This window comes from Raphanus sativus, unplaced genomic scaffold, assembly GCF_000801105.2.
Source record: "Raphanus sativus cultivar WK10039 unplaced genomic scaffold, ASM80110v3 Scaffold0318, whole genome shotgun sequence".
In the NCBI taxonomy this organism is placed as follows: Eukaryota; Viridiplantae; Streptophyta; class Magnoliopsida; order Brassicales; family Brassicaceae; genus Raphanus; species Raphanus sativus.
Window position 1 is genome coordinate 23,219 of NW_026615638.1, and position 19,531 is coordinate 42,749.

General features: G+C 38.8%; 2 protein-coding genes and 1 long non-coding RNA gene across 4 annotated transcripts; all 3 read right to left on the reverse strand.

The window, feature by feature from the left end:
* Positions 1-630: 630 nt before the first annotated feature.
* LOC108830062 (uncharacterized) lies at positions 631-1,634 on the reverse strand. The gene is made up of 2 exons (XM_018603669.2): positions 1,407-1,634; positions 631-1,293 (listed from the first exon to the last, which is right to left on the reverse strand). The coding sequence occupies exons 1-2, from the start codon at positions 1,632-1,634 to the stop codon at positions 631-633; spliced, it is 891 nt and encodes a 296-aa protein (XP_018459171.2).
* On the reverse strand, positions 1,631-5,281 carry LOC130501878 (uncharacterized). Its single transcript, XM_056996701.1, has 5 exons — positions 5,021-5,281; positions 3,254-3,869; positions 3,004-3,202; positions 2,683-2,899; positions 1,631-2,275 (listed from the first exon to the last, which is right to left on the reverse strand). Exons 1-5 carry the CDS (start codon positions 5,279-5,281, stop codon positions 1,631-1,633), a joined length of 1,938 nt encoding a protein of 645 aa, XP_056852681.1.
* Positions 5,282-12,632: 7,351 nt separating this feature from the next.
* On the reverse strand, positions 12,633-14,954 carry LOC108830055 (uncharacterized). 2 transcript variants are annotated; one of them, XR_001946127.2, is made up of 7 exons: positions 14,468-14,954; positions 14,182-14,257; positions 13,965-14,077; positions 13,664-13,805; positions 13,544-13,584; positions 13,089-13,215; positions 12,633-12,950 (listed from the first exon to the last, which is right to left on the reverse strand). It is a non-coding gene; the product is annotated as an uncharacterized LOC108830055 (long non-coding RNA). The 2 variants fall into 2 exon arrangements; XR_001946129.2 differs by lacking the exon at positions 13,965-14,077.
* Between the last annotated feature and the right edge of the window lie 4,577 nt (positions 14,955-19,531).

A 19,531-nucleotide genomic window follows, 5' to 3' on the forward strand; every position in this document is an offset into this window, starting at 1 on the left:
TTATGTTATTTGCTATGCCAGTATGTATGTTATTTTCTGATATTTGATTAAATGCTATTTAAAGGTGAGTTAAATGCTATTTATATAATACATAAAATACGAAACTTTACATCTCTACGACTCTGATATGCGTAACGGCTGAGTTAGTGTTAACGGGGTCTGCGTTATTTTTTTAATGAGGCTGAGTTACGTTTGATGTTATATAAATTAGGCTCACAATATTATATCTGCAGTAAGATAATAAGTAATTGTAAGACAAGAGATCATGATCGATTCTAACAATAACTCAGGGAAAACATAACAATAAAGAAGAGACGTTCAGTTGATTATATATTCACTTCAAATTTAGAATTGGACTTTCAAATTTAACGGCTGCTTTATGAAGATGATGCGGCTGACTTATTAAATATTTTCCTATCTTAGGGTATCGTTTGAGCTTAGTCTGAGTTATATCTAACGTAACGGCTGATTTCCATTTTCCAATATGGCTGAGTTATAAGAACATTTTCAATGTTTAGGATGAAATATAGAAGCGAAAGTCAAATAGTTAATAAAATTAAACAACATTAAACAACTTAACGTAATTGGAAAGTCTGATTGAAAATAACAAACACAGATTCATTTGGAAAGCTAATTGTTATTCGCTGTGTTTCCTCCTTCATCGAGGATTTTTGCCGCCATCTTCAACCGTAAACCTTGAATATTTTTATCGTTTATCCCATCAAAACTTACACCAAGCGCTAGACACTCCACAAACTTCAACGCATACACCCCACAATCGCCAGTCTGGGTGTTTTGTGGAGTGTACATTTTGCTCCTCCTCCTGAATGCGAACTTCTTCCTACTCGGAGTTCGGAGATTGGCAGGGATGTTTTGATTCAAAATCTCGGGAAGCATAAGCGTTACCGGTTTAAATGAATCAAGCATTTTCTTCTCACTTTTGGCTGTTACCTCTCCAATGATTGAATCATAGCAATCAACCTTCTCCTTCTTCAGATCCACGTGAAAAGCCACCCAGTGATTTCCGCCGGTTTGAAGACATCCGTACAAGTGATCCACGTGTTCATACCACTTCAAGTTTGTTTGAAAGTTAGAAGGTCGCTTACCGTGTACAAGATTTTCATAACCATTCGCTGTGAACTTCATCATATTAGGTTTTATCTTGAACTGCTTGTAATCGTCAACCCACTTACTCAAGAACCAAGGATCAATGAAGGCAATGCGCTTGGTCCAGAATGGGGTGGGATCTCTCATGGACCTCTTAATGAGGACGTTAATATACGCAGAGATATGCTACACAATAAATATTAACAAGTCAGCCGTAAACAAATATATAAGTCAGCCTTAATAGAATATAGAAATCAGCTCAAATATAATGTAAAACTCGGTCGTAATTAAAGACTTACATTATCAAACAACCATCCATATTGGCTATGCGGCCACGGTCTTTCAAGGATGAGTATGCCGTAGAAGTCACCCTCATGAGCGTCGGATCTTACAACTCTTTTCTTTGCTGGTGCTGGTGTTTCGGCTGGAATTCTGGAGATGTGTTGCATAAGTTTATCCAATAAAATCGGATCAACAGGTGCTAGAGGGTCATATATTGCTGATGAAGGCTCAACATTCTTCCTCATGCATGTCGTTCCATTGCTCCAATGTACGGAAAAACTGGTCTTGAAGAATCTTCAGACAATGCAAACCCTTGTGGAGATAATTTAACCGTTCTCTCCCGATATTCCTTTCCTATAGCAGATTTAACCAATTCCTGACTCTCCATAGACGACTCCGGCAAGATTGCATCCTCGTCCGCAAGAACTTCGACGGAAACTTCAGCCTGTTTTGGTTTCTTTAACTCAGACAGTTTTTGCTTCATTAACTCAACCGCTTTTCTCTCAGATTTTTTCTTATCTTCTGCATCCTCATCCTTTACAGTACGGATGCGCGTGGAGCGGCGACGTAAGTCTTCAGCCTTAGTTGCCTTTTCAGGAGAAACATATAGGAATTCAAAAACATTAGCACCCTCATTCATTAACTCAGCCTGTTCTTCATTCTTTAAGTCAGCATGTTCTTCATTCATTAACTCAGCCTGTTTTGGTTTCTTTAACTCAGACAGTTTTTGCTTCATTAACTCAGCCGCTTTTCTTTTAGCGGTAGCTTTCCCCTTCCTCTTCAACACAGCCTCTGCTTGCACAGCTTTTTTCTTATCTTCTACATCCTCATCCTTTACAGTACGGTTGGGCGTGGAGCGGCGACGTAAGTCTTCATCCTTAGTTGCCTTTGCAGGAGAAACATATAGGAAATCAAGCTCCGTAGCAAAGTTCTTTTCATCCCTCTCTCCTTATCAAGCTCCTTGGACAAAATCTTTCTAGGTCCCATATTCTTTCCAGGGGTTTCAGCTAACAGTGGACTACAGACAGACTTCTGCTGGGTATTAGGCTGCGGTGATGACAACGGTTCAGGTTTATGTTCGGCGGCGACGTTTGAGAGGTTATCTTTGTTTTGGGGATTTTTTCCTATCCCATAACTTTCAGACGCTCCTCCACTGCAGCTTTCACCATGTCATCTATTGACTTCTGGTCCACCAATGGTTTTTTAAATCGCTCGTCCATCAGATCAAATTTTTTGGATCCAGAGTACTCGCAATGGCCATCAGAGTCGCGTTGTTCCCCGCATCTTTATTACCTTCCTCTTCGCTAGAACCCTTTCCCGTTGCAGCAGCTTCACCCTCATTCTTCCGTTACCCTTTCCCTCCGCATTTCCATGCACTTCCCAAAAACCTTTTACAAATCTACATGCATGTATGTCTGTTATCAAGCTAACGAGTTGTGGTTCGTCAGGTTGATACGGCCATTCAGGAAACAACTCTTCGATTGACTGAAACCATTCTCCTAACACGCACCTGTAACACCAGGTCATAATATAACTCAGCCACCAAATAAACACAACACTCAGCCATTAAGGCTAATAAATCAGCCTTCAAGAAATCAAAACTCAGCGTTACACCTTACCTGGCTATGCTGTTTTATCTCGGCAGACAACAATTTTTCGAAATTGTCACGAGTACGCTTTCCACCCCATCGTAAAAGTGGAACGTCTTCATTATTCACCACTCTCCCAAAACACTCGCCAAAGCAGACGATGGATTCATACGCCGAAATCAATAACGAATCCTTTAGGCCGCTTATTGTGTATAATCCCCCGTCTGGAACCAACGTTTTAATAGAGTCAATGAGAACTTCTTATGCAGTCCGACCCCATGGATACGACTTCATGGCTTCATCGTCAAACACTCTTTTGGCACTTTCAAATGGCACCCTAGAATTCTCATGGAAACAATAAAGTACCATGTGTTGAAGAACTAATAGCCCTAGCCATTTACGCTCTTCAAATGTCCAACTCGGGCAGACCTCTATTGACTTCTTCAGTTCATCCAACGTGAGTCCCCTCCCAAGCGACACATTCAGCTTCGCCCCAAACGGTTTGTATTTATCAGGATCAGGTTCAAAACTTTCTGTTGGCAATGGACCAGTGTTTAACCCAGTTATCTCACCAAATTCTACCAAGCTAAACCTGATAGGCTCATCAACCACCAGACTCCATATCTCCTTCCTATGTACTCGCAGCTGTCTACATAGTAGATAGTGTACTGTTCTACCAGACCACACGCTTTGGCGTTCAACTAGCCTAGCAACTACTCCAATGGGAGAGTTCACCAGTGCTTTCCATACATCTCCTCTTAGTGTTTCTACAATATGAGGTAAATCTCGTGCGCGGAAATTGTGATTAATTGCTTTCTTTTCTAGGTTAGAAGACCCTACATGATAAAGTCTTGGAGGGTAACCCCGTGATTTAACATCAGAAACATCCATCTGAACAAATAAACAAACAATAACTCAGTCACAACATATAACAATAACTCAAGGAAAATACAACAATAACTCTGCCACAACATTAAAATAACTCAGACACAGCATAACAATAAATCATGGAAAACATAACAATAACTCTGCTACAACATAAAAATAACTCAGCCACAACACAACAATAACCTAATCACAACTACACCCTAACTCACTCGAAACGTAGCCCTAAATCAGTACTAACTCAGACGAAACAAAACCACAAATCAATATTTAATGTCGCGACATCCTACCGAAAAGACGAACTTGTAGATATGAATGCGGCGAAGACGATTTCGTACAAACGAATGATAACGATAACGGAGATGTCACAGTTTTTTTAGGAAGAGGAAGTAAACACAATGTCGACGGCGATTTCGTATCCTTGCGGTTCCTTCTCCGTTTCCGACAAATTTTTTTTTTGTAATTGTTTTGTCAATCACTGTTACTGGTTGATGAGACGGTGTGATAAAAATGTTTTATAATTTACCAAATCATAGAAACGACGACGTTTAGTTTTGTTTCTTGTTTATTAATAAAGTATATATTAAACAGTATTTTCTCGATATTATAATCACTCGATGAATGCGTGCCAGCAATTTATTGGTTTTTTTATTCATTATAATGCGTCTCGATTTTAACATGGCAGCCGATTTTTTCACACGCATAATAATGGTCTCGATTCGCCTGAGTTAACTTATTTTTTCACAGCCGGCTGAGTTATTGTTAACAAACAATACGCCTGAGTTAACTTCTTTAATGACAGCTGAGTTATTAAATTCTTAAAAGCTGAGTTTTTTACTGAGAAAAAAAAGAATACAGACAACGAATCAATTTATAGAACCAAAATTATCAGGACCAAACTCTTCAAACATGTCGACGAGAGCAAGCCAAATTCTAGGTAGCATCCACGACGGCTTGTCGCCACCATGCGACCAAGTCCTCTGCAACTCACGCATCTGTAGACGAAACAGCGATCTGGCCACCAGATTAAAATGTGTTCAAACTGTCAAATTATGTCTTCGATTCCACATGCTTTTGCGCTACAAAAGAGATTACACATATTAGTGTTGTTGTTTTTTTGTTGACAGAATAAACACATATTCGATATCGGTACTTACAGCGAGTTTTAGAAACCAACTTTCCTTAAAATAAACGGGAATGACGCGATATGTCGGCCACTCATGAACCCATCCTTCTGCTAGATACGACGGGATCAACAAGGAGAGATCACTTAAAACACTAAACCATGTAGGGGTGGTTGTGTCAAGCACGATACACGGACCAGGGTATAGAACGGGGAGGTTTTCCCGATTAGCAGAGCTTAGTATCGCATTAACACTGTTCTCTAACCTCCATGAATAATCAGGAACAACCTGCATAATTTTGATGTGTTTAGAATGGTGTACGAAGATGTGCAAGAGAAGGGAACTATTTATAAGTGCACTTTCCCGATTTAAAACGAAACGTCGCGTATGAATATTATGTTACAGCTGAGTTTTCTGATGAATTTCGTTGCGGCTGAGGTTTGGGTTCATCAATCTTATGGAATTTTCATTTTCAAAATTCCCGCTTGAAAAATGAAACGTCGCTTATGAAAATTACGTTACAGCTGAGTTTCTGTTAAAATTTCGTTTCATTACAGCTGATTTAATGGTTTCATTAATCTTATGGAAAATTCCCGCTTGAACAACTAAACGTCGCGATAAATACACCCGTTCGATTTCAGATAAATACGGATGTCTTATCTAACAGTAAAAATTACAACTCTTTATTTTCACACAATTACTCTCTATTCAAAACAGTTTCACATCTCTACATTACAGAAAAAATGGAAAATTTTCCCATTCTTGAAATGCCTGAAGAAATGCAAGCTCTAGTGGTTGAACGTGTGGCTGGTAACTCCTTCAAAAATCTCTACTCCCTGAGAGCATCGTGCAAGTGGATGAAGGCGTTAGCAGAGCGGCGTAGGGTATACCATTTTTTCGATGTGTTATCCGTTCCCTGGGGAATCTTGCCTCCAGAGTTGTTGAAAACTTGCTTCGCTGAGAGAAATCCGAGCACTCTTTACATACAGGGTGTACAGTTTTTCTACACATTAACCTTCAAGAAGTGGGACTTGCTCTCATGAAGTTGGCAGCGGATGCAAGATATGAGCGTGCTGAGTATGCACACGCAATGACTCGGAAAATCTTTTGGAATGATGACTCCTATTTTGCTCGTTTTCAAAGGGAATCGGTTGTGAGGATCGGGGAACAAGTGCGATCTGTGAAATGGGGATGGGGTTTGTGGCATGCTGACGAGTTCCGCGCAAAGAGGGCGGCATTCATCTCATCTGCTGTTCCGTCGTTCTACAGCTGTCAATGCACTCGTCTTGTGAAGCGACAATGTATCTGCTTGTGGCACATTGATAACAGTAAGGATGACAACATGTGTAACCGCTGTTTCTGGATCAGAGAGGTGGGGCTGTTCTTCTGTGACTTTGAACCGATTAGCTTGTTTATTGACACAAGGAAGTGGTGAAGATGTATTTTATCAGAATATTTTTTTTTTGCTTTGTTCCATGCTTTGTTCCTTGCTTTGAATGAAGAACTTTATTTTGGATAAGTTTAACTTATTCTGTGTTACGACTGAGTTATTGTTTAAGTTATTCTGAGTTACGGCTGAGATATTGTTTAAGTTATGGTTGCATTAGTGTTAACATAAATACGGCTGAGTGATATATACATGTTGTAGATAAGTTATTGTTTCATTACAGTTGATTTATTTAAATATAACGGCTGAGTTATTTAATATTACGGCTGCGTTATTAATAAAAGTTACGGCTTTGTTAGAATAAACGTTAAACGGCTGAGTTAATAAACGTAAAGACTGAGTTATGATTACAAAACATTCTGTGTCGCCCGAAATAGTTACAGACGCTTGATGAAGAATACATTTTCTTTGTAATAATTACATAAACGGTAATATTTACTTCAAACATCCATTTACTTCTAACATGAAAAATATTTTATTAAAATAATAAAATATTGTCTCGATATTGTGAAGGCCTTGATATGCGCCATAATGAGTAGACAAACCCAGTCTACTCAAGAAAGACGAAACGTCCAATTACTAATATACTAAATGGCTATATTATATTAAACGTTGTCGCCGAGTTTTATTTAACGTTATGGCTTAGTTTTGGTAAACGTGACGGCTGAGTTGTGGTTAGAAAAAACAAAATTATTTTTTAAAAGTATATTGTCTCGATATTATAAACGCCTCGATATGCGGTTTAAGACGTATTTTTCCACACACTTGACGCGCCATAATGAGTAGACAAACCCAGTCTACTCAAGAAAGACGAAACGTCCAATTACTAATATACTAAATGGCTATATTATATTAAACGTTGTCGCCGAGTTTTATTTAACGTTTTGGCTTAGTTTTGGTAAACGTGACGGCCGAGTTGTGGTTAGAAAAAACAAAATTATTTTTTAAAAGTATATTGTCTCGATATTATAAAGGCCTCGATATGCGGTTTAAGACGTATTTTTCCACACACTTGACGCGCTATAATGAGTAGACAAACCCAGTCTACTCAAGAAAGATGAAACGTCCAATTACTAATATACTAAATGGCTGAATTATATTAAACGTTGTCGCCGAGTTTTATTTAACGTTATGGCTTAGTTTTGGTAAACGTGACGGCTGAGTTGTGGTTAGAAAAAACAAAATTATTTTTTAAAACTATATTGTCTCGACATTATAAAGGCCTCGATATGCGGTTTAAGACGTATTTTTCCACACACTTGACGCGCCATAATGAGTAGACAAACCCAGTCTACTCAAGAAAGACGAAACGTCCAATTACTAATATCCTAAATGGCTGAATTATATTAAATGTTGTCGCCTAGTTTTATTTAACGTTATGGCTGAATTATATTAAACGTCCAATTGGTAAATGTGACGGCTGAGTTGTAGTAAACGTTGTGGCTGACTTATAGTAAACGTTGTAAAAGAGTTATATTACGATAAAAAGTTGTGGCTGATTTATATTTATCGTCGTGGGTGAGATACAATAGACGTTGTGGCTGAGTTTTATAAGACAAAATATAAGAGAATTACAATATTTTATAAAGAGATACGATCTAACTAGATTCCGAAATCGAAATTGTCAGGCCCAAACTCTTAAACATGTCAACAAGAGCAAGCCAAACGTTTTTTAGCATCAACTCGGGCTTCTGGCCACCATGCGCCCAAAACCTCCTCAACCACCGCATTTGAGATCGAAACATACTTCTGGCAATCAGATTAAAATGTGTCCGGACCAGAAAATTGTGCCTCGGATCCCATGTGTTTCTCCGCTAACAGAAGATGAAAAACAAATCTTAGTGCTGTTGTTTAATGAAATATAAATACATAATTGATGCTTACAGCGAGTTTAAGAAACCATCGTTCCTTAAAATGAGCGGGGATAGACCGATATGTCGGTCACTGATGAACCCATCCTTCTCGAAGAATATCTGGGATCGCCTGCGAAAGATCATGTAGAAATCTAAACCATGGTACAGAGGTTTTGTCTATATAGACACCCTGGCCAGGATTTAGAACGGGGAGGTTCTCCCGATTTGCAGAACTTAGAATGGCATTAACACTGCCGTCAAGTCGTGATGACCAACCAGGGACAATCGACATATTTGTAGGTTACTGAATGTTGAGAGAAAAATTGTGTCAATGAATGGGTCTATATATAGAACGTCAGAGGTCGTGGGATAAAATTTCCCTAATCAGTTGAAAGCAACTTCTTTTTTTTTTCGGCCCATAAAACGAAACGTCGTTATTAAAATTCTCTTTACGGCCGAGTTAGTAAACATTAACGGCTGAGTTATTATATGAGGTTTAGGGTTTAGGGTAAACTTTTTAGGATTTAGGTTTTGGATTTGGATTTATGTTGCATGAAATATAATAAATAACACAAATTCGTTTAAAACTACATTGTATATTGATATACCATGGATTTTACCCGTTTTTAACCATGGTATACTAGTATTTTATTATATATTTAATCTGTTTTCTAGCCTGTTAGGTATGTTTTCAGGTTCAGGAGCATTTTGTGAGAAAGTGATGTTTTTGGAGCATTTTGGAGTGCAAGAGATGATACACCCGAGTTGACCATTCAAAACTAAGTCGGAAGTCAACATTGCGATTATAATCGATCGATACTCATCTTGAGTTGTCGATCGATGTAGCTGAGAAGATCCGCGTACTAGAAGATTATAATCGATCGATACACATTCAGTGTTGTCGATCGATATTGAGGACGAAATGGTTTAGCCGACTACTTCACCAAGACTTCACCAAATTACGAGATTGCCCCTGACGAGTTTTTAACTTAATGGAAATGCTTAAATACTCCTGCAAAGTGTTTTTGACGGCAACCTTGAACCTTCGAAAGAAGCAAGCTTTTAACAACCCTCAAAGCAGAGAGTGTGAGAGAGAGACTAGAGTTTTATTTGTTTGAGAGAGATTGGAGAGATTTCTCATCTCCTTTTGTACTTCTACTTTATTCTATCTATGCAATTCTTTCATCTATCTATTGTTATGAATTGTTTAGATATGTCTGAGTAGTCTACTTGTTAGATCTAGGGTTTAAATAGGTTTGTGGGATTAGCCCCAAACTATAATTGCTAAGTTGTGATACTCATCAAATGGATTACACCATATGCTTGTTTTAGATTAGCTAACTAGAACATAGATCACTAGGATCTTTGATTATCTTGAATTATCCATTTGAGCTTGTCTGTCTCCCGTTGAGAAGAACGACAGTTCTTCCTTGAGACATTGTGGTCATATTCGGCTCGTGCCAAGGCAGATCTAGAAGCCGTTGATCGATATCCCGACAGGTGAATCGATCGGCGCTGCGAAAGGTATATCGCTCGATATCTCAAAAGGATATCGACCGACTCTTTTTCTGTGTCATCATGCGAAAGGTGTGGCTAGAGATCTAGATATTTTAACCAGTGATACATCACATATGTTAAGCGGCTGAGATCTATAGTATCATGCAAGCAACTTGTTAAAGCATTTATAGAGATTATAATCTCCATTCCTGAATAGAAACCCTATGTCTAGCACTCTTTATCACATTTAAACAACCCATCATATTGTTAGTTTGAGCAACTACCTTGCTCATTTTAGGAATTGTTATTTTTATTTCTATCATATAAACCAACCTTGCCTAGGATTGATTAGTAGATTTTATTTAAATGGTTCCCTAGCTCCTCGTGATTCGATCCCTAAGCTGTACCTCTTATTTGAGAGAGTAAGCTCTACTGGGTAATTTGAGCACTATCAAATTTGGCGCCGTTGCCGGGGAGCTTTGATCGCCATTAGATTTAATCTTATTAATCTTAGGTTTTTCTTTTATCCCTTTTCTTATTTAAATTTTTCTTGTCTTTTCAGGTACATGCCCAGCAGTACCAGAAGCAACAGGGGAAATCAACTATTATTCTCAGAGGATCCTGCACACTTGGAACGCTCAATCCGCAAGGACCTACGCTCCGCATCGATCGACAGAACCGCACTACCGTCGACTGATACTCACGTTCGACAGTCGACCGACACTCAGACAACACCGTCGCCCGATACCATTCGCCGATCCGCATCGTTCGATGAACTAGATGAATTTGGTTGCTAAGCTATGATACTGCATAATGAACTTCTGTTATTAGGATGTTTAGACATGAATTGCGAATCCATAGAGTGATGACTTCAATATTTTGAATCTTTGAGTCCCTACTATTTTCAAACATTTTCCAAAGACTACTGAGTTTTGCTTGAGGACAAGCAAAAGAGTAAGTCTGGGAAAGTTGATATACCATGGATTTCACCTATTTTCTACCATGGTATAATGATATTTTTAATATTTATATAATATGTTTTCTAGCCTATTATGTATGTTTTCAGGTTCAGGAGTGTTTCATGATAACGTGATGCTTTTGGAGCATTTTGGAGTACAAGAGATAATACACCCGAGTTGACCATTCAAGACCAAGTCGGAAGTCAACATTCAAAGACGAATCAATCGATACTCACTTATAATCCCCAATACCTGAATAAAAGCCCTATGTCTAGCGCTCTTTTTTATCTTATAAACAACCCATCATATTGTTAGTAGAACAGTTGCCTTGCTCAATTAGGATTGTCATTTTACATTTCCATCATAAAAACCAAACTTCACCTAGGATTTATTAATTAATTAGATTTAATGGGTTCCCTAACTCCTCGTGATTCGATCCCTAAGTACTACAGCTGAACCTCTTATTTGAGAGAGTAAAGCACTCTTTAGGGTAATTTGAGTGGTATCACACCCCTAAAATTAAACCCTATAAATCGCCGAGGTTTTGGATCGCTATCAAAGTCCTCCAAGCTGGAGGAGTCAGCTGACCAGGAGAGATGTCAAGATGTTCTGAGAGCTTCGCGATCAGTGAAGGGACGCGATCCCGAAAGCTCGATTCGAAGTGTGCCTCGTAGATCGGAACTTCATCGACTCCGAAGTCCGAAATCCTGTCAGAAGGACCTGGGACTCAGATAACAAGTTCTTGAGGGAGATCGTACTTCCTCCTCCACTCCTCAATATCTCTTTTCCCGATCCTGGAGACCGGACCCAACAACGGAGATCCTTCAGCTTCATCATCGGAGGAGATGTTCTCAACCTCGTCAAGCCGGGGACTTTCCGCTTCAGTCGCGGGATAAGGGAAGAGGGAAGAGGAGTTCATCGAGTCTAGAGTCCTAGATCTAATCCTACTGTCTACAGGAGAGGGATCTAGGGTTTTGCTAGGGGAATCGCCAGACATAATCAAAGAATGATCGGATAAAGACAAAGAAGAAAATAGGAAGGGAAAAGACGGCTACCTGTCCAGAGCGAGAAGGAATCCCCGAGGAAGGGAGCCGCCGAGAGAGACGTGAGAATAAGTGAAGAAGAAATGAAAGAAAGAGGTTTGATTTTGATCAAATGAGGGAGGAATAGGGAAGAAACCCTAGGTTTACGAGCACGCGCCTCGGAGGAATCGCCACACGATTAAATGAGCGCCAAAAAAGGGAAAATCAACCGTCGCTGGGCCTTTTCACGAAGCCCACTCCATTCAAATGATCTCATGCGCGAGGTCCGTATGCCTTGAGCCTTTGAAAGGAGTCATCCCTTCCCCTTTTTTCCCTTAAAGATGAGTCATGGTAAAATCCGAATATTCCCAGAGAGTTACGATATTTAAGCCTTGTGAAATCATCTGCTCTAGCCATCAATGCGTCCCCGGCCTAAATCAGCATGAAAAGCCAAGTCTTCTAAAAGCAATTTCCTGCCTAGGAGAAAACTATCGATACAAGGTACAAGAACACATGTTATCCCTTGATTCCACTACAAAAAATATGGATATCGTTAGCACGGGTTATATGCTATATTAGGTGTTTAATAGCATTTTCTTAAATGCTATGTATACGGCAGCAATCATAGGTACCTCTCCTACGATAGCGTTTTTCTGTGATGCTATAACACATGCAACTACGATAGCTATAGCTGGATGATATTATTACGTTAACTTTTTTGTTACAAATTGATTACGGATTATGGTTTGTGCTATGATAAGTACTTGTTCAATAGCAATATCATATCGCTATTATTTATATGCTATAATATATAATACTATTTTCATAATATATAATTTGAATATTATTGATTAAATCAAAAAATGATTTATAATTAAAAATTAAATTTTATTTATTAATCTATTTCTGGTTTACAAGTAAATTCTGGTTTACAAAAACAAATCAGAACTAGAAAATAAAGTAAACCTAGAAAAAAAACTAAACCTAAGGTTCAATCTTCAATCTTCAATCTTCAAGCCTCCTCCTCTCTGGATTTCACTGATCTTCTTCTTCCTCACAGAACTCCGAGGTGGCTGTCTTCCAGGCACACACCGCTTCTGCTACCTCTCCTTGACGCCCACAGCCATGTACTCCGTTGGGCAAGGCAGAACTCCATGGAAGTCGAAGTTAAGTTCTGTCTCCTGACTGCAATGTAATCGAAGTCAAAAACCCTTGCTTTCTTTCCAGCAATAAAAAAACTTTTTAAAATCAACATACAAACAAATAAAATTCCATCGAACACATATAGGTATGGATGGGCATCTCAGCAAGATAGCGACTTACTTGAGGTTTTGCCCCTTGCTCTTTCCGAAATTGTGCTAGCAAAACCAGGAGGTACAAGCGGCCTGGACGCATTACTTTAAAAGGGAAAAGAGTGATTACTAGAACCATCATCCAACGCTCTTCCCACCTATATACGCATAAACCTGAATATTAGCAAGATTATGATTGACGACAAGAGAAACCTGATAAAGAAAATTGCTCACGTCAATTCAACCTTTACCATAATCTTATTATAGAGCTTCACATAATAAACTAGGAACCCAACACAATTTACTAAAATCTGCAGGCGTAGAGATTGTAAGAAATATAAAGCAGTGGACAAGTACGGATTATCACAAACGAGTACCAATTTTCAAGGATCTTACAAGGTTTCATATCAACTTAAGATAACAATGCTGACAATATGAGACACCTGACCACCTACAAAAATTCAAATAGAGTATAGATAAGATTACCTTTGGTTTAGTGTTGCAGAAGAAGGCTTCCACGTCTCACACTATTATACACACGTATAACCAGTCATTCTAACTATTCTCCAAACATAAAATTGACAAAATCAATCAGTAGCGGACTACCTTTCCATACTGACTGAAGAAGGCTTCCACGTCTTCCCTCTTAACATCATACGAGAATGGTGAAACGGCTACAGTTCTAGCATTAAGTTGTTCAATCAAATCTTCTAGCTTCAACAATTCTGTACTCCTACCAAACTTTTCCCTGTGTAATCAAACCCAGAAACGAAAGTGATCAATAAACCGAATAAGTTCTGTTAAGAAAGCTCGTATATTTGAATACAAAAGACAGGTCTCAGTGATATGGTGTGAAAAGAAAGCTAAAAAGACTACAGCCTAAGATGTTTCCAATACTAGTGCTTACAAAAGTTCTACAGAAGACGATTCAATGACTTTTTAGCCATTGGTCTTGGCTCCAAGAATGGATGCCTGTTGGTTTTCTTTACTATATCTATCTAGCCTTCGTTTCCTTCCTACCTATACTCAAAGGAAGGTAAGAGTTTAAGCAAACCAGACACAAAGTGAACAACCAAAGGTATCAAAAGACAATAAGCATATGAAACAAAGAAGAAAGTTGATACCTTTAGCAGTCTCCTGAAACCAACTTGCTGCATCTCCGAAGAAACTCGTGTTATCAACCAAACAAAGTCTCCTAGCCTATTACACCACCAAACAAAGTCTGCTAAGAACAAAGACTAAACCTGAAAATAATATTTAAAAAAAAAACTGGAAACATTCTCAAGAATCTTTAATAAAGTTCAAAACTTTCATCTTGTTGGAAACTAAAAATAGGACACACACACATCTACTCATGTCCATGATAACAAGCTGAGACAAATTCATCAAACAAAAGAAGAAAGTTGCTACCTTTAGAATAACCTTGAATCTGGTCATCAGATTCTTGAAGAAACGTGTTTATTGATTACAGTGGGCCTGTCACGAACATAGAAGGAGAAGAGGAGGAGATGAGCGGTTGTGACGAGGAGGAGATTACGGCAACATCAACACCCCACCACTAACAAGCTTTCATCATAATATGCCAAAATTGACTCACAAAATAGATCAGGATGGAGAAATCAAAGAAGTTAGACTTGAACAGAGGAAAAAAAGAGAGAAAGAGAGATTACGACATGAGGAGACGGTGGAGAGGAACGGTGGTGACGAGGAAGAGACGAGGTAGACAGAGAGAAGGTGGAGATGGCTGGCGGATGAGAGAGGACGGTGGTGATGGTCGTGGTGGTGATTCAGAGAGATTGTTTCGATGGGAGAAGGGAGAAGGGAGAAGGGAGAAGGGAGTTCCTAGGGTTCGAGTGATTTTTTTTTTTTGTGATTCTCTTTTTTTTGTTAAGACTAATTTTTACCTCTTTAAATAAATAATATGTAGAGTCCAGAGGAAAATTGTTCGTTTTCTCCGCGCTTCTCCAGTTTTCACTTTAAGTCTCGCGCAAAATCTAATTTTAGATTCCCGCTTATAAAATGTCTATCATAGCATTTATCTAATGTTATTATGCAAAATTTTTATAAAAAAATTATCTACGATAACAGTTCAGTAAAACGGACTATAGTAATATGCTATGAATAAAGACTTTTTTTGTAGTGTTCCCACGAAAAAATCAAGGAATAAGGGGCAAAATGTTGGGGAAAAATATCCAAGTACAAATTTTCTCCAGCTTCCGGATATATCCTCAACTTCCTGACCCCTACTTAAGAAGAAACTAGAGACCGACCCCTGCTATCGGTCCGACCCCTTCGATTGGACCGACCCTTGAAGCAAAATAGAAGTTTTCCGCCTAAAGGGAAACTTCCATTTTTCCGATTATGGAAGAGTTCGCCCTACTTGAAGCCGACATTTACAACTATAAAAAGGGAGCCCAAACTCTAGAATAAGGGATCAAATTTTAGAGGCTAAGAGATTAGAGTTTATGCGACAATAACTAGGTTCATACACCAACGTTGTAGTCCCATATGCATTACTCAATAAAAACATCTCTTCTAGCCTCGATTTGTTGCTCTTTATACAAATATTCTAGTGTTCCGTAGTACTTTAACGACCCTACACAAAATACTATAACAGCCCTAACATCTACTATCGCTGGTTAGGGACAAATTGCCCATCCATGATATTTCTAACAACCTAAAACACTTTTGATGATTATATTAAACTTGGGTTTAAACACTAAATGGTTCGTTTAGTGTAAGCAGTAAGCATAATCATGAATGGAGACAATCAAAGCATAAATGCTTATTTGTGTCTAGCTCATGAATCTATGACCTCTTAACACCCTAAACTAAGCAAGTTGACTACTCAGTCATGGAGAAAGAAAACACAGAGATAACAGATGAAGAAAACATGTTGAATTAATAAAATAAAAGAGATATGGTTTAGGATTCTTCTCAAGAGTGTAGAGATCCTTTCCCTTTTACAATAAGCAAATCCCAACAATGGAGTCTTAGGGTCTGGTTTTTGTGTAAAAAGTAGCGTAGAATATAATAGAAAATAGGAAAAAGAAGATATAATGATGTCCCTGGCGGCTGGGAGAGAAAATAGGAAAATTAGGGCAAATCCCGAAATAATAGTGGTTTCCATAAAAATCTATGCCGCTGTAACAGTCACTCGGGCTGCTCCGCTTGTTCGGGAACCGTCTGCAAGGTTGCTCCAGTAGATCGGAAACAATCATCAGACTGTGCTGCGTAAAAATCACCAAACTGCACTGTTTTCTGTTTCTTTTGCTCCAACTGGTCCATCTCTCATCCAGTGCAACTCCAGACCTGTAATGACTCGAAAAGGACTAGAAAGACTCGATAAAGACTTGAAAACCAATTGGAAAACATATATACAAGATGTACAAAACACCATATATCAGGGACATTCAATATTGTATTCATGATGTTCTCAAAGAAATTCTTCTCTATATGCATCACATCGAGGTTGTGGCGCACAAGAAGATCTTTCCAATATGGCACTCCCAAAATATACTCTTCTTGTGCCAGTTGTGATGAACACCGTAAGAATCAGGCATATTTGGGGACATGCCAATTACCACCACGAGAAACTGTTTCCAAAGCTCCATAGTAATCGAGTTGCTTTTCAATTTGTTCTCTAGTTAAATATGGAGGAGGAGTCTCACAACCCTTTTGTGCCTAAACAATGTCTTGTTTCTTCGGTACGGATGGCCAATGGGAAGAAATCGACGATGACAATTGAACCAACTTGTCTTCCTACAATTCTTTAGTTGAAACACATCTGTCCTTCCATTACCATATGGACAAGCTAATATCTCATGTGTAGTCCATCCAGACAACATCCCATAGGCAGGAAAGTCACTTATGGTCAACAAAAGCATCGCTCGCATCGTGAAATTCTTCTTCATTGAGCAGTCATACATCCTCTCCCCTGTTGACCACAAATCCTTCAACTCTTTTATCAGTGGTTGTAGGAAAACATCCAGGGACCTTTTTGGATGGTTCGGACCAGGTATTAATATGGTCAAGAATAGCAACTACCGTTGCATGCACATCTTCGGTGGCAAGTTGTATGGCGTAAGAAAGACTGGCCACAATGAATATTGTCTCCCTGACATTCCGAATGGACTAAATCCATTTGTGCATAATCTGAGATACACATTCCGGATATTGCTAGTGAATTCCGGATGGACTTTGTTAAAAAGTTTCCAGGCTCTTGCATATGATGGATGAGTCATCTCACCATCCGTCTGAGTATGCTCGGCATGCCATCTCATCTTTCCAGCAGTCTGCTCTGATCGGTACAATCTTTTCAATCTGTCTATAATTGGTACGTACCACATCCTTTGGTACGGTACCCTATTACGTCCCCGTCCTTGCGGCTGGAATCGTGGTTTCTTGCATAATCAACATTCTTCTAACTTCTTATCATCTCCCCAGTAAATCATGCAGTTGTCGATACAAACATCTTTCATCTCCGAAGGCAACCCAAGACTATAAACCAGTTTTTGAATCTCATAATAAGAATCAGCATACACATTGTTTTCCGGCAAATACTCTTTAAACAAGTCTACCCATTCATTCATGCAACTTTCAGGTAGATTGTGATCAGTTTTAATCTTCATCATTCTAGCAGCCAACGAAAATTTAGAGAGACCTTCTCTACAACAACTGTAAAGTGGCTGATTCCGATCCTATGTATACCAAGCCCCAAGACAAGCAAATCATGTCAAATTAGGTTGGAGGTCAGCTTTGGTTCCTTCAGCAAGTGCAAACATAGTTGACAGGTTGATTCACTTTAGTATCTATAGTACTTCTGCAGTCAGTAAGTCTAAGACTAGTCTAAAGAGTGGTTTGATGACAAGTAATAAATCGATTAAGATATATCCCCTTCTTGACTCAATAAAAACGTTTTGAAAACGTTTTAAATAAGACTCATAAAGTAGATAATCGTTAGTAATCCCCCCAGACTTAAATTACACTGTCCCCAGTGTAAAACAGCCGGTGGTAGGGTGAAAATCATAAAACATAAGTACATAATTAACAAGTAAGAACGATATACCAGCTCGCTAATGTTGGTGACGATCGACACAATAAAGTGACAATCGATCGTTGTAGATGAAGCGCTGTCGAACGATATCGATATGGTCTCATCAGTCGATGTGCTGAGCAATCGTTTACCTGGATCCTTTTTTTTTCCACTAACTAAAACACAATATTAGTAGAACCTCCCCCAGACTTAAATAACACTATAATGGTGTGATCAAGTCGGAGATTGGTGAGAAATAAACCATAAGTACTCAATTTAACAAGTTAGAACGAAATACCTGACCAGAATAGATGTTGATCGATGTAAATGTGTTGTCATCGGTCGTGGCAGATGTAGTTATGTCGATCGATATCGACTTCTTCTCGTCGGTCGATATTATGGCAATCGTTTACTTGGGTCCCTATTCTAAATAGCTAATCTAAATTATAATATTAGTGCGACCTCCCCTAGACTTAAACAACACTGTTACCAGTGTTATACAGTCTAAGATTGGTGGAAGAATAAATCATAAGGACAATAATTAACAAGGAAAAACAATATACCTAACTTTGATGTGAATATTGACCAACACAGTTAAGTGGCGATCGATACTCTTGATCCTCTATCGATCAACACAATTAAGTGGCGATCGATCGATGCTATTAATGCTCCGTCGACCGATACTGCGCAGTCATAGGTCGATGTTGGTAGATCAAGTTTCTTCCTTGGATCCCTCCTTTTGATTACCTGATATATAAAACACTAAAACAAACAGTAATAGATAAATATAAAACCAAATTATTTTTTTTCGGATAAACAGTGACTCTGCTACAGTAGCGTTGCTACAGTGATTCTGCTACAGTAACTCTGCTACAGTGTCGATCGATTTGCTTGCTACAGTATCGATGTCCTCGCTACAGTGTCGCTCGACACTGTTGCTACAGTGTCGGGCGTACTGTTCATCTTTTTTTTTTACCCGCAATAATTAAAAACAAAAATCAGTAGTATATGAAAATAAAACCAAATTTAAAACAAACCTAACAGTGGGTTGCCTCCCACTCATGGCTTATTTTTAATCATTAGCTTGACTTTTGGAGGTCTAATTTAATCTGGATGAGGATGTGAACTTGCTCCAAAACAAGTTTCTGTGTCTCTCTTCCTCATTTGGTTGATGCAGTTGATGAAAGCTCTTGCAGACGCTTCCCCTTTGTCTCTCAGTTTTGGATCAGATAGCACTCTAACCGTAGCAAAAGAAACTGGACCTCCTCTGCGGCGCACTCTACACTCAAGACTTTCCTCCTGACACTGAGAAGGGACCAGTGATAGAGAATATGCATCTATATTCCTTTTCATTTTCTTCTTCCTCTTTCTAGGTCTTCCCCCAGACTTAGACTTTTCAGTCTCGTTCTGTTCTGAAATTTGGATGCTGTCGACCGATT

What these genes read in the sequence shown, in the direction of transcription:
- LOC108830062 (XM_018603669.2), bottom strand. Translation starts at nt 1,634, where the DNA reads ATGAGGAAGAATGTTGAGCCTTCATCAGCAATATATGACCCTCTAGCA. An exon ending in ATGGATGGTTGTTTGATAAT is followed by an intron (nt 1,294 to 1,406) that starts GTAAGTCTTTAA and finishes TTTATTGTGTAG; the next exon opens with CATATCTCTGCGTATATTAA.
- LOC130501878 (XM_056996701.1), bottom strand. Translation starts at nt 5,281, where the DNA reads ATGCAGGTTGTTCCTGATTATTCATGGAGGTTAGAGAACAGTGTTAAT. An exon ending in AAACAGCATAGCCAGGTAAG is followed by an intron (nt 2,900 to 3,003) that starts GTGTAACGCTGA and finishes CTGGTGTTACAG; the next exon opens with GTGCGTGTTAGGAGAATGGT. An exon ending in GGGTTCTAGCGAAGAGGAAG is followed by an intron (nt 2,276 to 2,682) that starts GTAATAAAGATG and finishes TCTCCTGCAAAG; the next exon opens with GCAACTAAGGATGAAGACTT.